This window comes from Lottia gigantea (genome assembly GCF_000327385.1).
Source record: "Lottia gigantea unplaced genomic scaffold LOTGIsca_34, whole genome shotgun sequence".
NCBI classification, from domain to species: Eukaryota; Metazoa; Mollusca; class Gastropoda; family Lottiidae; genus Lottia; species Lottia gigantea.
This window is the reverse complement of record NW_008709146.1, coordinates 2479754-2498242: the sequence shown is the minus strand read 5'-3', so window position 1 is coordinate 2498242 and position 18489 is coordinate 2479754. Positions and strand designations below refer to the sequence as shown.

The window sequence follows — 18489 nt, the reverse complement described above, 5'->3', positions numbered from 1 at the left end:
TTGCAAAACGTTTCTTCCTATTTGACGACATTTAAAATGACAGAAAGAAACATATTGATCTAAAATAAATTCGAATTAAAAAATTATAACATGAAACAATCTAGGATATGCCTTGCTAACGACAGAAATGAACACGATGCTCAGGAGATAAACAAATAACTGATTTTGATACCAAAAAAGTCACTTGAGCAGAATTAGTAAAATGCCAATCTAATCAAAATAAGATTAAGGTTGCGTTATCTGTTTATTTTCTGATATTTTCGTCTCCATTATAATCTGATATATTTTTGACGTTCTTATGTCAGTCCATGACGGATTGTTGGAAACCATCCGATCTTTCAACGTCAAACATTCTTACTAAAAAATTCAATGTTATTTTCTAAAAGCGTATGTTGACTTGCGTAGGTTTGCTTGTCACATACAGTCCTATAATAAATCCAAAGGACAATTAGTCGGCTCATAGAGACAAATTAGTTAAGACCACTGTATTCAATTCGGTAAATTGATGAGATGTGTGCGTGACCGAAATGCCCGAGGGGAGTTAATTCAGCATCGTATAGGTCAATATAAAGGATGGACAAACTCACCAGTGAATACCTGTATAAATATAGTACTAAATGTAGACATTAAAACAGAACCGAAAACATGTTGTTACTCAGAGTTTCACGATAAGCGAAGCGATTTCCGATTTTCAGTCTGCTTCCCTATATACTGTTCAAAGTAGAACTTATTCTCCTATCTACATTTCGAGATTGGTGTATAAAAACAGATCAGTTATTCCCACAAATAATTGAAAGTTAAAAGTACAACAAATTACTCATTACTAAGTGCGAATCATTTATAGCAAATAAAAACTAGCAATCTGTAAATATACACTTCTGTAAATTAAAATATCATTTTAATCTGCTATCAGACATTTTTATTAAAAGGATATTAATTTATCGTTGCTGGTAATCTCGTTATTATTAAATCAATTTAGAATTACTAAATGCTATTTAAACCTGCTAATGTAATAGTTTAACATTTTATCGTTAATTTATTTCCATTAGCTTTTTAATGTAACATATGTACAGGGAATTCCAGGTTCGAAAACTGCATTGGAAAAGAACTTTTAAGATTCGGCGAGGGGTTGGGTTAGATCTTAAGCATGAAGGTACTGCGTTGCTCAAAGTACACAACTAAGTTAGTGGCAGGAGTAGGCAATGTCAAAATAGCTATCTGACGCTATAACAGGGGCAGATGTTCGGTCTAACCACTAAGTTGTATGGAAACACATAATAATGAGAAACAAAGTCATTAATTGCACCAGCATGTTGTTAGTAAGGGCTCGTTATTGTTGGATAGCAAAACAGTCATCGCATTGACCATATATATTGTCCTGATAACGATCCTGGGTTCACTAAGCGTTTTTTTTTATGTTTTTAGTTAAGATAAAGAATAAGAAAGGAAAGGACAATAGACAGTGGATCAACGTGAATTAAAAATATAAACTATATCGCAAATAACTCGGTAGAATTTAATTAATCAGACGACTTTAACTAATATAACTCACAATAACTGTCAATACCATACACTGTTCGATGATTAGAGGTAGATCAACCTAAGGCTGTACAATAAGATAACATTGTCAAATATTGTGTTTTCCTTTTATTAATAATTCATTTTCAATTTTGAATAGATACAACAGATAGAAGTCTATATTGTTTTGTTTGTCTATCAATATTAAAAATACCGACTTAAGATAATGATTGCCATTAGGCTCCTGCTGTTATTGAACGTTAATATACCGATATCAAAGTGATTGAAATATATTCATGCTATATCAAGTCCTGATGTACCTACGTTTTAAAAGAATAACAACTTGATTTCTTGAGTATTCGTTCTAGCAATTGGTACCAAAACTCTGTGGATTATACGCAGTTACAGCTGGGGAGACTTATGTTAGGTCAACAATCTTCCACACGCCGACTGAAATTGGAACCTACGAGCGAGCGACCTTAATTTCACATTACCAAGCATTCCATCACTGTGACCGACTAGGCAGCTGTCCTAAAATACAATATTTATTGTCTTTTACGGAATCTTAGTTCAGTACTCTCAGTCTGAAGTATTATACCAGTTGATAGATGCCCAGATAATGATGTAAAAAAGAACAGGAAGTGAAAATCGATTCTAATCAGACAAAATAATATGAAATGGGACTGACAATTTTCTTTTTAATAACATTATTTTTTAGGTAAATTTAGAAAGGAATTTCGAAGTCTTTGTTTTTGTTGTTTGAAAAGAAGAAGAATTCCAGAACACCAATCTGCGAGCCGTGAGTTCAGTACTCTTTATATGAAGTAATAATTACTTTTATATGAATTTATCATTATTCTTTATATTAAGTCATCATTATTCTTTTATATGAATTCATCATTACTCACTCTTTATATGGATTCATCATCACTATTTATAAGAATTCATCATTCTCTGTATTACATAATATGAAGTGGCCATTACTCTCTATATGAATTCATCATTACTCTGTATATGAAGTCATCATTATTCTTTATATGAAATCCTCATTACTCTTTTTATAAAGCTCCACCATACTCATCCATTTTTGTGGGCCAACAACATCTTCGTCACCAACGTCCATTCAGAATTGCTCGTAAACACTATAGAAGGCACCAGTCTTGGAGGATTGTTACGAAACTTTGTGAAAATGATCATTATCACCCTAGGATAAGCCATTTAAAAAATAAACATATATATATTTATTTCATACCAGATATTGGCAATGTAATTCGAAACAAATTCGCTTTTTAGGTTGTAAACAGTTTAAATGTATTTGTGAATTGGGTTCGCATAACTGTCCTTCCTCTTTTTGGTTGATACACTTTTTTTTGTTAAATGGGTTCAAACCTATACCAGCGACTTTTCACTGATTTGCTGTGCTGCATTTGAGGCCACGAGCCATCCAGTGTCCACTTTTTCGTGTGTTTATAGAACGGCAATGAGGATTTCTATTGATTTCAAGAAAATATGACACCTCAAAATGATCATGTATCACTTAATTTTTTTGGATTAATTCGTTGGTAGAATACATGAAGTAATGACTATTATTTGAAAGGATGATCAAGTTACTAACTCCAAAAGATTCTAATTTGAAACCATGATAACATTTCGGATCAAATAGAAGGTATTAAATTTTAATTATCACCAACTTTTCATTTTAACCAAGGATTATTTACAGCCCTTTATACGAAAAATGATATTAAAGGGACAGATTCACTATTTGTTTGACTTAAGTCTCAGAAAAAGGAATTCAGCTGAGCTAATCAGTGAATAGTGTTTGCAGCGCACCGTCGACATTTCAGCTTTCAAACTCATGTATGACCAGAATTATCCGCGTTAGAAAATCCGATCTTAAGACTCCGTCATATATATATAGAAATAGAAAGTAAAATTTTAGTTTAAGGTACATTTCAAGGGATTATGCGATTTTCGTGTAGTTTTAATAAATTTGAAGACTTTAATATATTCAAGACCCGAGTCCACCCCTGAAAGTGGCGAACCTCTTAAGATTCCCTGTCATTACTCCAGTAGGTCTTACCCGTTGCTAATTACTAACTTCTTGTAAGATTTAATGAAATAGCTATTGGTGTTGGGATATCACACAATAATGATGGAATGTAATTAGAAAATGGATTTTACAGACACGAATATAGAATATCAAAATATAAAATAACTTTTTAATGAACTAATGAAATATAATTATGTTCTTTGTTAAGCTAATGAACGTCTTGCAATGGGTATCGGGAGGAATGGTACAGGTACTTTTGGTCTTTAAAGATAACAGATTGGGGCCCTTGCAGTGGCGTTTCTAGGAAACATTAGGTGTGGGGGCTGAGCAGGGGCCACAGGCCATTTCTTTCACTATGCAAAATGATAAAAAATTTAAAAGCCTTGACAGCCTGTTTTCTGGTGGGTGGAGCATGTCCTCGCAGAAACGCCGTTTTCCTAGTCGAATGATGGCTGACATTGGGGATTGAGTTGTATGCTACATAATCAATATTTAATAAATCCATCGCATCTGAGCAGTCCTTCATATAAAGAAATTTTAACAATCTGTTGACAAAATGTTGACAAAACTTTAATTTTAGTGTAATTAAATGTAACTAATGAAATAAGTTTAATTAACATGCATGTATTTGTTTCTAAATGAAAGTTATGCTAATTACATTTCATTTCTGTCCCTTTGCTTTACATGTATAAGTCCAAATCTCTTGAATTTATATCTTGCTGAACAAACAAAATGTCATCATCTGAAATCAAAAACAACCATCGAATGCTTTTGCAACCACTCATATAACAGGCGACATCACAGTGATTTTAATCAAACATAAGTATTGAAAACGAATGCGTTTGAACGAACTCTTTGGTGATCATTAACCGGAATGTCATTTCTACTCGACTTTGATATTATAATTGACATTTTCAATAACTTACATTAGATACAGATATTATAGAGAGGTCATCCCCTTATTGTTTCCGTGAGAATATAATAGACGTTTATTCAAGCTAATAATGATATGATACAATTTATATTTCCCCCACACTTATGGATTTTACAATTAGCTTCTGGTACTGCTTAATTGAACATTATGTGCCTATTGTCCAAATTTCGCGTCTATGAAGTTTTGGCCCATGAAATACCTTTAAATTTCCTTAACCTAAGCCAGATTAAATCTGGCCCTACATCTTCTCGCGTCTTAGGAACTGGTATACAGGGCAAGATTCGTCTGGCTATGAGAAAATATTGACTGGATTTGAAAGATGTTGGTGTTCCTTTAAATTTGAATGGTTTTGATTTACACATTTTCCAATGATTAATGTTTTTTTTATATGTATTAATGTCACGTAGTCAATTACATTAACTCCCAGCTTGACTCACAGAATATTGAAATATTTTGAAAATGTTTATCAATTTCACCCTGTCTAGATCATAGTAGTATATTTTTTTCTTGAAATTGTATACTTGAGCTCTTAGAGCCGTAGGATATAAAGACATATAAAGTCTCATTGGTATTAACACTTTTGAAATATAAAACAATAATGGACACTGTAGCATGAAATAGGGAAACGAAGAAACATATAAAATTTCTATCTTAGTACAATCATAGAATAACTATGAAAATCTAATCACAGAACCGCATAAATCGTCAAACACGAAAATTAGATGACATCTGGACAGTTACTTCAAAATTTCTTCAAAAAATGGCGGAAATGAACTTTTCAAGATATCTTTTGTACTTTCTTGTCGTTATTATACTCTATATAATTCTCACAGCCAAGAAAACAGTTTCAAACATGATTTTTTCTTTAAAGAGGTGGAAGCAATTCTGAGATAATCGGGTTCGGAGTTCAATGTTTTGTTGTATTGCCACAATGGAGTACTTCGATGGTGTTACAATAAAAATATTAATGCTAAACTAAAAAATAACATGCACTTGGCAAAGATCGCAAATTAAAATGCATTAATTCATGAACTTTCAACAGAATTGATATAATATATTTCAGATTTGTTTGATAAGTTTTACAATAGAGGCACTACCAGTTCATCAGTTTAATTAGGAAATAAAAATCAATGGTAAGTTGTCAACATTTCAACAATAGAAGATAAAAGACGACATTAGTTTTTTTTTCTCTGCAAATAACATCTACACACGAACGTGAACACACACACAAAAATCGTCGCTGACTTCATTAAAGATGAAGCCGTTCTTGATATGACAATGACAAATCTTTACAACAAATTATAATAGAAAGATAATGGATCACGTATACGCCAATTCGTCAAGCGATTGGTGAAACGAGAAACTTTCAGCATATTTCAATATTCAGAATAACGAGGTTAACACGAGGGTTAGAATTTGATTTATCTAATCTTCATTTTTGCCGTACACCTACAATTCTAATTTTAAGAAAATCGGTTTAACCCTTAAGGAACTATTCCGGATCACGAGGGTGATCGTAAAAGAAATGCCGAGGCTATTTTTTCAATATTTCCTTCATTTGGTCGTCTTCATTAGCCCAATTTGGAACAGAAGATTTATATCATTATTTTATTTCATTTCATTATCTTTGCTTTCACAACGTTTTGCCAACATTTTCTAGATTTTTTCTTGTTAAAATTTATCGTTATTATCATTCAAGTTAGTTGGTAATATTAATCAAAAGGAGACTGTGTAAAATACATGGTGATAAGCTGTCACTTCCAGGGCTATATTTAAAATATTACAAGAAAATAACTGATGCACCCCTTTTTCATTTCAATTATTTGATATTTGGACATATTATGTCAGGAAAAAACATCAACTCGCTCAAACGTTTTCAGAATTTGTCAGACATGTTGTACATTTAAAGTGGGTTGTTTTTTGAAGCTCTATTATATCAATTATTCGTTTTTATTTCAGGAGAATTAAATCACTTCGATGCATTGGTAGACTGGCGCTTCATAATTTGATAATACTCCCTGTAACAATATTACAGATAAAGCTCTCTATAGTTTTCTTAATATCGATTGTGCCACATTTACCATGATTGTGGTATTTTACTGTAATAAAGCATATTGTAATAGAATTTATTTCAATGTCCTGATATTGAATTACGTACATAAATGATGGAATTGAATATATTGTAAGGGAAACATAAGTAAATAAAATGACAAATAAGCTTTTTGCATTGTCAATTTGACTTAAGTCCAAAATATTTTTGAAGAATTCTAGGATAATTGATACGATTTCATTTTACTTTCTCGCACTGTTAATTCTGATTAACCTGCTATTTCGTTAAAGAAAAGTTACATATACATGTATTACAAACGGTTGTTATTTCAATAAGAGGTTACTTCAGTTCAGTACCAATAAATGTTTAACCCAATACATGACATGTACCTTAATGCTTTAACGTTTCGAGCTACATGCATGTTGAAACTTTTGGAACAAAGGCTGCTTGGGATCAAGATTCATTAAATCCACAGAAGTTAGCAGACGAGCTTAAATACATTAAGAAGACAATTTCTTGATTGACAATCAACAAAATTTTAAATGGCCCTCTCTTATCACAAATGCAAGACGTGTCTTCAAGATACGTACCCCACGCAAATACATAATTGAAAGATATTGGTTTCCCATAAAAGATTTAGAAAGATTACTGTTCCATAAAGTTGTACAGGAGAGAAGGGGAGAAAATCCGTGGAAAAGGGTCAGAAAGCGCGGAAGAGAGAAAAAAGGCTAGAACTTAGGGAAATTTTTATCAACTCCCTTTTCCTCGCTTTCTCGGAGGAGAGGAAGAAGTCAGAAAGTCAAAAAAGGGATGAAATATTAACGCGAGCAAACACAGGACGAAAAATAGTTTTAGATTGTAAATGGAAGACATTTGGGATTCTTCAAAAGTATCTAAAATAGTAAAAGTCCACTAACGATCCGAATCGCCAAACGAAACACATTGGCGAAACATTTTTAACAGATAATGAACTTTTCACATGAAGAATTATATCAATCATAAGTGAGTAAGTGTTTCATAATGAAGAGTGGTATCAGAGGAGTAAACACACCAGTCATTGTTGTGTAACATCGAAACCAACATGTCAAAAAGGGAATGTACAAAAAAATAGTCACTGAGGAATTTTAAAAGTTACTTATCAAAATCTATTTAATTTCAAGGGAGGGAACTGATGACGAATGTTATATAATAAGAAAAAATGTAGCACTCGCATCCATGAGGAAGCATTTCATAATGAAAAGCGGAACCATTACGTTATCTTGGCATTGATCGAAGTTGAATGTTGTCGTCTGCGCAACTTTAGTTTAAATAAGGAAGCAAAGGAAAGTAGCCACATAATCAAAAACCCTTTTCAAAGCCTGCCAATTACTCCCTGTACAGATGGTCAGATGTACGTAAATTATTGGATGGTTAGAAAAGGGAAAAGAAATTATATCAATTGAAGAAGGAGATTCTTACCTCTACAGCTTTGGTTCCATAATCCCTTTAAAAAATACATTACACAGTTTGTGTTCTGTATTTTTTTTCCCTCTTCTAAAGAAAAGATATTTTCCCTCGGGTATGGTATAACATGTACTTTAATGCATTAATAAATGTATTCCATATGTAATCGATACCAATTAGATGACAACTCATACAAGGACTGTCTTGAATCATTCTTGATATTCTTGTTGATATTTCTGTTTTTTCTAATACGTGTATTTTCGATCTTTTCAAAGTTATTTAATTTCTTATTCAGGGATTTTCCATTTTATGCTAGCACTGTCTGTAAAGTTTCCGGCAAAACCCAATTACTTTCTCATTTTACAATGTCGTGATATTTCTAAATTTGCAGGAAGACAGGAAGAAGTATACGAAAGCACAAGGATAAGGATAAGGCCACGAGGTAACATGTATCTCCCTGACACACCAGTGTGTTAAAAGTCATTGAAGTCGACAGGGGAATCAACTGTCGTTATTAATTTTTTGAAACGAAATATGTATATACAGTATATTCAGCGCATAAAACAACCGATATATGGTTAGGGCTTAAGTGTTTCGGGTGCACTTTAAAAAGAACAGGAACAATCCGAACATTTCCTTCAAACGACATATAAGATCACCCAATCTCATCAACGAATGGCGTACCTCTACAGCCTGTGCTGGTTAAAACTCAGAACAGTAGAACAGTTGACCTTACTATGGTCAGAATTAAAATAAGAAAAAACCAGAAATATTTTACTATATATTTAACCTATATATCACAATGTGATTGTTATCTACTATTATATATAAATTTTGTAATCCTAAACTGTACTTTCGTTAATCTTCTTTACTCTGGGGTAACAAAGGATTATTAGAAAAACCGGCATGCTGAATATTTACTTTAAAGGAGAGTTAGTTTGAAGCTGAATTGGTCATTAAAGTGGTCGATGTATATTCGAGTGTATCTGCTGATGCCCATGAAAAATTGGATTCATAATACAAATACTATAATTTCCTTTTCAAACTATAAAGTTTGATTATAGTACAAACAAAACTCAAATATAAGAATTTAATGTAATAGAAATAATGAAAAAGGTCAATTCACTGACAGATATCTACTTTAACCTGAAATTATTAAAAACCTAGTCCCACCATGGGGTAAAATTGAATATTATAATAAGGTGATATAATACATGCAAAGTATGATAAGATAGGATTACAAAAATCCACGACACCTTTATGGCTTTAAGTAATCCTAATATCGTGATCTTTGTTCTTCTCGGAACATATTGCATTGTGTTGACTTCAGATAGTCAATTTGATTCGTTCACCAAGACGGAGATAGTATTATATACATCTAAATAACCTAATAGCTATATGGATAAAGAGTAAAATGCAGTAAGTATTTTTTTATTAGAAAAGACAAGCGAGAATGAGTTATATCAGTAAGTCCTGAAATGCAGAGTAGTAGATGTGCTGTCGAGTTCATAAACTGTAGACATTGTTAGGTAAGACGTTCGGACACATTGTGAAAATAACCATTGTTTAATATTACTAGGCAATTGTAGATGATCAGTACAAAACGTACATTGCAATCTTCGTGATTCTCACATTTTCAGAAGTCATCTTCAATAGGTTGCATTAATAAGTTTCATACTTGTATTCAGAAATCAGGTGTTTCCAAAGACTCGCTACAATACTTATAATGGTGAAAGCCCTGTAGGTAACGTTAATATGACATATAAAAGTAAATAACTGGCCATGCGAGCACTAGAAATGGAACGACGAGGAGTTAACACACCCATTCGGTAATTGATTTAAATAAATTTAATGTAAAAATGGTATGTAAAAGGAGTTTTTTCTTATAATATGTTTATCGTGTGGATGTAGTCCTTATAACTGACACGTACATGAACGATTCTCTAAAAAAGCTCAACATAACTAAACCTTTCAGTTTGAAAGCTGATTTGAACATCTTAAATTGCCGATATTTTGATGTGTCTACCGAAGAAATGCTTTATATATAAGGTAACGGTAAATATGTTAAAAGAGAGAGGTTAGTATCCGGCTAGTATGATATCATATGGTAAAATATCAAGTTTGCTGATTAGAAAATTCAAATATAACGTTATAAATCGACTGTCACGTAAAATTATTGATATGAATTGCATATTATTATCAAGGAAATGTGTACAGGTGTGTACAGACTCTAAGTTCTGAAGTATTCGTTGTTATGGATAATAATCTGTCTTATGACATTTTTGATTTATATGCAAACCACTTGGACGATTTCTGGGTTCACAAATATTAATATATACGATAAGGCACGCGTGACATAATAATTGTCAAAATAACCCAGAATATCATTGCATAATAGAACTTGATTGAATTCCAATATTCTATTCAAGTATTAGTAAAATAACAGCTGTTACCAAGATAAAAAGAACAGGGAGTCAGATTACAATTAAAGAAAGAAGGGATCCATAAGACTGCAGACTATCGATATTCTTTAAGTGGAAATATTTTTGATAAAAAATTCCATCATATCTCACACTCGTTCCCCTATAAATTCCAAAAGTTTGCATCTACATTCGTAGTTGTTACGTTGTATGTTCGATTGAGTGCAATTTCAAAATGTTCTTTTGTTAAAACTTCAAGATTATCGTCTGTAGACTTTAGATTAACCTTTTAGGGATATGAATGAGGAAAATAGGCTACCTCAATACTATTTTAAACTGTCTTACGTGAGAATAGCTAATAGTGCTTGTGTTCAACTCCCAAAAGAAAGTGCTTCATAAAGGTCCCTTTTGATGCAAAATAGACTTGCTACCGTTTTAGTTTATAAAAATGTTGCTGGGTTTGTTGTCGCAAACATCAAGTCTTTCTATAATGAATCGTGTAAATGTGCTAAACCATTTTTATAAGTGTAACACGCATGATCTGCGAACCACTTAAAGCGAAAATGACATGCATAGTCTGGATTATCAGATTTAACGCTACATTGTTCTAGATCGTGAACCAGATTATGTACAATTTCTTTTACATTTTCTCCTGGATGAAATAATATATATCATGCAAGGTTCCTATTGTCGTGCGATCAGTTTCCAACGTCACAATTGGCCATTCGTAGCTGATCGTTGAAGGTTTGTGATACGAGTCATAATGTTTTGAGACGATTTGTTATGTTCGTATACGATATGTTCACAATTTTTTAATTCTCGATATCACGGTATGATCATCGGATTAGATACGTTTCGTTTTATCCCAGATTCCCGCTATCACGATTCGCGGCACGGTGGCAATCTGATCAATCTTATCTGATCAAGTCTGTCGTAGCAATGGTGTTAATCGTAGAAACTTCTGGAACGGCTCAAAACAGCTTCTACGACCAACCGGATCAACACAATCATTTGTCGATAGGAATCATGGTATCAGATCGTATTACAACGTAACAAAGCGAGACTGATTGCATCTAATCGAGCTTCCAAATCGTGTTGATTGGGGTTGATTTTAGACTTTGACTAGTGAGAACTTAGCATTACGACAATAGTGTTTTGTCTCTTAAAAGTACATAAAACTAATTATGTGACGTTATTTTTTAGATTTCCTAAGAATTCTTCTTATGTAAACTGATGAAAGTGCAATACATGTTGATCAGTACTAGTCTCAGATAAATATTTTGAAGGTTTTTTTTTTGAATTAGTGTAATAAAATATAGAGAGGTACAAACAACAATATAATATTTCAATCTCTTAAAATTTAGTATCTATACAAAGCTGGGCAATCAATGGCTCCATCAAGACATTACTGGATATTCTACAATGCGTGGGTGTCTCACATGGTACAAAATACAGTCGAGGGGTAGGGTATAAAATGTATTGCAAGTATTGGCGATCATATGCGAAAAAAACTTTATCCTTCTTTAGGCCCTAAATTATAGTTAGACAAATATCAAGCGTTTTAAAAGTCATCATCTCATGTGATATCACCCAGACTTACCAGGGCTTACAAAAAATCGTTAAACGACGTTTGACAGAAATCGCATTGTGCATATGTCCATCGGTGGCTTCGTGCCCGAACCATTTTCATAGTCATCAGTCTGTTTATCAAGGTTAAATAAACCAATAAGTCACAGAAAATAATCGAGTTATATTTAGCAATGTTTATAATCGGATAAATAACAAGTCAGGAGAAGTTCATATTATAAATTATTATTACATATATGATCCTATACAATTAGCCACAAACGTCATTCGGTAACTTTGATGTATGGGAATCACACGCTTAGCTTCAGTAAAAGCAATAAACGTTTATCAAATGGCATTATGTAGGATACCTGGACACAATTACATGTTTTTAAGGTAAGCCCTTTTTAATGGCTTTTGATATTCCTTTTTGCATTTTACATATTCCTAGGTTGACAGCAGGTTATTTATAAGAAAGGTTTTGGACTAATCAGTGCGGAAGCAGTGCATGGGCATTTTATCAGGAAAGCTTTAAGATCTTTATGAGGCAATGTTAACCAGTAAAGAGAATGCCATGAAAATTTCTGAAAGCAGTCTCAGTGTTATTATACACAACCTGAACTAGATAATGTGGAGGCAAGGAGATTATTATAATATATCAGGCTTGATGCGTATGTATAGTATTTCAATATCAATATCTTCTTTTACCTGATGAGATAAAAGATTCATTTCTCCGGCTCCTGACCGTTCAAGGCTGTAGTGTTGACTCTCAGAACTTATAAGAACCTACATCAAAGGCATCATCTTGTATGTATTTTATGTATTTTAAGCAATCTGAAGCAGTTGGAAACAGTAATGGTTGTTGACCAATTTATTGAAACAATATAACATGCACGTTTCAACCACTATTGACCTGTGTATGATTTGTCTTGCTACATTTACCATCCATTGAATATGATACGTTAGGTAAAGGAATAATCAATGATTAAGTTTCACAGCTGTAATTATTTAAAATCAATCGACCATTTTCCTTTTGGTTCATTAACCTCCGAATTGTTCAGTGAAGCGAGTATATCCTATTAATACTTTCGAAATAAAGTCTATGATACGTAAAGTTTTGATTATGTTTTCTTGCGTCAAAATATATAGTCTAAAAGTTGAGTAAGAAACTCCGGTCAGCAAAGTAAAGGTATAGGAAACAACAGTTATTATTACACAACAATATAAGGTTTGACAGAAGTTTGTACTACGATAAGTATAAAAGTCTACTCCAATAAAGAGTTCCACACACCTTGGCTATAGGAATGATATTTGAGTATGGATAAGTGGATAAAGGGAATTATTGAATGATATTAGATTAAATATTAATTTTAAATGTCCATATCGAGTTTGACAAGTAACGTGATATGCCTTAATATTTTTTAAAAGCTTTACTGTGTAATATGTCAGTTTGTCTATAGAATGGTATAACATTACATTTACATTTCATGCTTATACAAATATTAATTTTCAATTGTAATGTATTCATGAAGCATACTTGCTTATCAGACGGTTACTTGGTTTTTGATATAAACTTTCTTTAGACTTTGTTTCGTATAATCACAGGTAGAAACTTTGTGACTACTGAATTCATTTACCTATATTTAAAGGCAGGAGGGCACTGTGGGTGGTAAGTCAGTTTTCATTTTCATTTATCAGGTATTAGTTTTGATTATTATTTCTGTCAGCTCTCTGTCAGGGTTTATTATCTTTATTAATGAAGATTATATTAGCAGATGCCATGTATCAAAATTGTATAAAAGTACAGAAACGTTAATATATGGATTGATTTCATATGTTTTAAGGGATTGTAAAGAGATTTTCTCAATTATTATAGCTATCGGGGACAATGATAGCATCGATTTTCAGCGTTAATATTTTCAGTCAGACGTCTGTGGTTCTTGCAATTCGACTCATACCAAGCGCTTTCGATAGGATATTAATAGCAGCTTTTGCGATAGCATTTCTATAATAAAATAGTATCACTCGAAAATGGAATGATAAAGATGAAATTACAAGTCATAAATGGTCCCGATACACATAATAAAAAGCTAGAAATATTATTTACAACCCTTTTAAGTCAGAATGTGTTTATATTAAACAAAAAAAAGTTTTGTTTTGTCTATCAGCTTCCCTTTCATGTGAAATATCTATATAAATTGGTTAATAGAGCTATATTAGTAGATGACCTGTGAAATATTTTATCATAAATCTTACTTTAGATCAAATGATATTGCTTTACAAAATGACTATTTAGTCAATGTTAAGAAGATGGGGTATACTTGTTTATATTTGACAACTGGTTGCGTGTCTTTGAGCAACTGATTATTCACCAAATTAAAAATTCACCACATTTTGTCTGCTACCAAAGTGACGAATCAAACAAAGAATAATTAAAAGTGTAAACCGTATGAATATTTTATTTGTTTACCTCGGATGATTTTTACTTATATCTAACGGGATTTACAACAACTATTTACCCATATATCTTGCAAGAGAACCTGCATGTCGGAGTAAATAATAAAAAAGAAATATAGATATATAGTTATATTAAAAGTATGATCATTTAGTACCAGATCCAACATATTTAATACACCGCCAAAGAGATAAAATAATCTACTATAGTCTATCAAATTATTGGCATAAAACTAGTATTATTACTACATATTTTTTACAAAAATATTCTACTATGACATTGTTTTTTTCTTTTAACTTTCTTGTCAACACCGCAAACCAGTTCTTCTTCATCTCGAATATCACTCACTGTAAAATATGCGACAATTCTTAACTATCTGTTCATATCAGCAATATTCCTAGGTCACCAGCCACTCTCGTGTCTAAATTGTTTTGCTATGCTAGAACTAGAGTTTTGTTTTTGCACACACCAAGAACATGTTCGTCAATCGAAATCACAAATCATTGTTCAGTTCAGTAAAGGTTGGTTTGTTTCATTGTGAGTGTTGTTGATAGTTGGAGGTCTGAGTATCAACTGACTGATGTGCGGTTGGTAGGATTACTGGTAATCCTTGTAGTTGATAGTTGCATCAGGAGCAAATGGATGGTTCGGTATTGTTGGTCCAGTAGTAGAAAACTACTCCTCAGATCTGATAGTGTCGATGAAACGCGATCTGCTTCATTCTGATAAACTCGTTGTGATCATGGTAATTTGTGTTGAATATTAGTCGTTAAAGTGCTGAATTAAGCGCTCCATGATGTCTTAACACGGATATTGGTTTCTGTTCTCTAAATAGCTTACCACCATAGTGTGTGGTAAAGGAATCAATAACAATCTAGATGATTGGGTATTAACTTTATCAATCGTTAAGACTTTTAGTACTTTGTTTTCGTCTTTCTATATTTGTTCTCGACTTTCTTTCAAGGTAAGACGATTGTTATAGCATTGCTATTTTTTTCACTAAACATAGCTGGTAAAATTGTATTGCAGATTATATCACGTAATAATTAATCGGAATATTTATAATGGGGTAGGGTCTATTTCATGAACGCTTTAACAAATCCTTAATATTGTTGATCTATATATTATATAATATATATTATATTTGAAAGTACATTTAAAAACAAATCTAGATTAATGAATGCGAATTATCAAAAGGCTTTTTTTTCAAAAGTGATTAATATCAACTCTCCAGATGGTTACTGTTTATTTTTACTTTTTTTTCAAATAATTGTTGAGACATTAAATATAGAAATTGACTAATGTTACGACAGCCATGAACATCATAATGACTTCTTTAGGGTAAGGTATGGTCTATGGGAGGCAATATCTTGCAAGAGCGCAGATGCTATTAAAGAGATTGTAAAAAGGTTATCTAAATTTTATATATGTTTCGGGGACACACATAGCATCGATGTGCACCATTCCAATTTTCAATCTTACGTCTGTAATTGCGTTAATTCCTTGATGACATCACTAATCGCGAAGGTATCGCGACAGACGTCTGACTGAAATTGAAATGGTGCAAGTTGATGCTGTCACAGATATACATACAAAATTTAGAATTCTTTCAAGGCCTTTGTGTTTTAGGGTTCGGAATATTTTATTGTATAAAACAAAAGATATGTATAGCATGCCGTAATTATAGATAGTGTATTTCAAATTCCGGATGTAGTGAGAGGAAGACTTAATTAGGTTGAGGTATCGTGTATTTTGTTAAATGGAGTACAGCCGCCTTGAAGAGCTTTGTTAGGGTTTGTTCTTATCTGCATAAAACAAAAGATATGTGTAATCTACCGTAACTACAGACAAATTATTTGAAATCACGGCTGCCGTATCTCTATCCTTTGCCTTAAATATAATCTACTTATGTCTTGAATACAATAATAAAATATTTTCCCTGTTACAATAATACAACTATGCATCAATTGTAGAGCGATATAGAACTATTATTTCTTAGATTCTGTTTTAATATTACTATATATTCAATATTATACTGTATTATTTCTACTTTCAGGTAATGGAACTGCTATAACTTATAATGACATCTACTTTACGATACGCCAGAGGCAAGGAAGTTGGGGCGGTAGCTTTCAACATTAAAGAACAGAAATTCCTAGAAAAAACCATGCAGACTATAGAAATTGAGAGAAATTATTCCCTTAAACTGTTGGATTTAAACCACAGAATAGTGAGAGTTAATCATAAGAAACTCAAAGATCGGGTGGGCAGGATTCAATCACACTTAAAAGCTGATGAAATCCAAGAACTACGCGACAAAGAAGCGACTGGTGATTTGAAAATATCTTCCAATTGTATTAATCTAGGAAGTGCAAGGAAAATTGCATCTGCCGCTAAAAGGTTGCACCTTTCGGAATCTTTCAAAAGACCTTCGTCACATGCTACACCAAGAATGCCCCCTGAAACAGCTGTATTACTCTTTCGACCCCATTCTGTTTCCGGTGCATTCATGAACGCTCCTATTACTTCCGGACATCAACATCGACACCATACACATTTAAAAAGTAATAATGACCCAGGAGTTAATGATAGTGTATCTTCAAAAACTAGTGATGATTCTTCTGATGCTGTGGACAATGCTACTCACCTACCACGTCCGAATACCACAGTGGGCGCTACCAGAACTCGTTCAGCTCTTTTGCCAAGTCTTTCTACTGCTCCAGCTCAATCTACCACTCAAATGTCAACCAACAGCCAACGGGAATCTAACCCTGGCTTCTCCTCTCATAATCCTCTTTCAAGAACACTGTCAAGATCACACTCGTCTTGTAGAGCTTCGGGGGTAGTGGACGAAGCGATCGAAAGCAATTTGGGAGAGGACATTTACGAAGAGAGACGCCAAGACTTACTTCGTTTTCAAGAAGCACACGCTTTAGTTTTGGAAAAGCGGAAAGATGAGTTTATAAAAGATGTAGATAGTTATATAGAAGAGATTAAACTGGCGACCAAAAGAAAGAAAATACCACAATTTCTAGAGAGAACTTGCTCTGAAAATGAATCTGACAATGGGGAACATTCATTTGAAAAATCACCTATACCACGACGACGTGTCGATTTCGATGGCATCCCGACCCATATGCCGGAATTTGAATATGCCAAACGCATAGAAAATCTTTGGAGTGGAATGACTAAATGCCGATATTTACGAATACCTGATGAAATATTAGACTTGTCGGGAATAAAGACATTAGCCAAGGATCAGTTTCAATTACATACTGTATGGAAAGATAATGCACCTGTTAACTGATTCCTTTATCTCCATGAGCGTTTTTCCTGCAATTTCGTTTTCATTTTATTTTGGGAAAGACCCCATCTGTGAATTACTACCCCCTGTATGTGATAGATCGTTTCAGGCGTCAGTCGTCAGGCACTTGATGATTCTACTTCGGATAGTCGGAATTGCTATCATGTGTGTTTGACTTCTGAAAATTTACGCCGTTAGAGAATTTGTCATCACATATGCTCATTTTTCAAGGACATTGATTTTAAACCCTGCTTGCTTGTGAATGTGGAAACCCTGGATATTTCATCATGTTTCAGTGAACACAAACTGCTGATATATTTGCCCAACAGTAATCCACACTAATTGAACTAATTCAAGAACCGTTATATATACTAAATTCTCTTGAAATGATTTAATATAAATAAATCTCGAACATAATGAGATAGAAATACCTTATGCTTTCATTTGATCCAAATAACGATCCGAAAGAAAAGTAAAATATATGATTTTCCAAAAATATATAGGCTACTCGTATCTATGGTTTATCTAGCCTGTAATTATCATTCTGATGCCAATAACGAAATCTACAGAGCATAACAAGGACCACGAATTAGCAACCCCTTATTAAATTTTGTGTATTAGATTAAGGAGATTCATAGATATTTTATTTTTCATTTTCACTCGCACCCCTCGAAATATCTCATAACGCCTCTCAAAAGCATTGCTTCTGGTTTCAGACTTATCGTGGGTCAGTGGTGAAATGCCCCATG

At 32.9% G+C, this 18489-nt stretch overlaps 1 protein-coding gene across 1 annotated transcript; it reads left to right on the top strand.

Annotated features, from left to right (window-relative positions):
• Positions 1-12288: 12288 nt before the first annotated feature.
• On the top strand, positions 12289-18231 carry LOTGIDRAFT_233086 (hypothetical protein). Its single transcript, XM_009058546.1, has 3 exons — positions 12289-12377; positions 16066-16171; positions 16493-18231. Exon 3 carries the CDS (start codon positions 16517-16519, stop codon positions 17741-17743), a length of 1227 nt encoding a protein of 408 aa, XP_009056794.1. The 5' UTR covers positions 12289-12377; positions 16066-16171; positions 16493-16516; the 3' UTR covers positions 17744-18231.
• Positions 18232-18489: the final 258 nt, after the last annotated feature.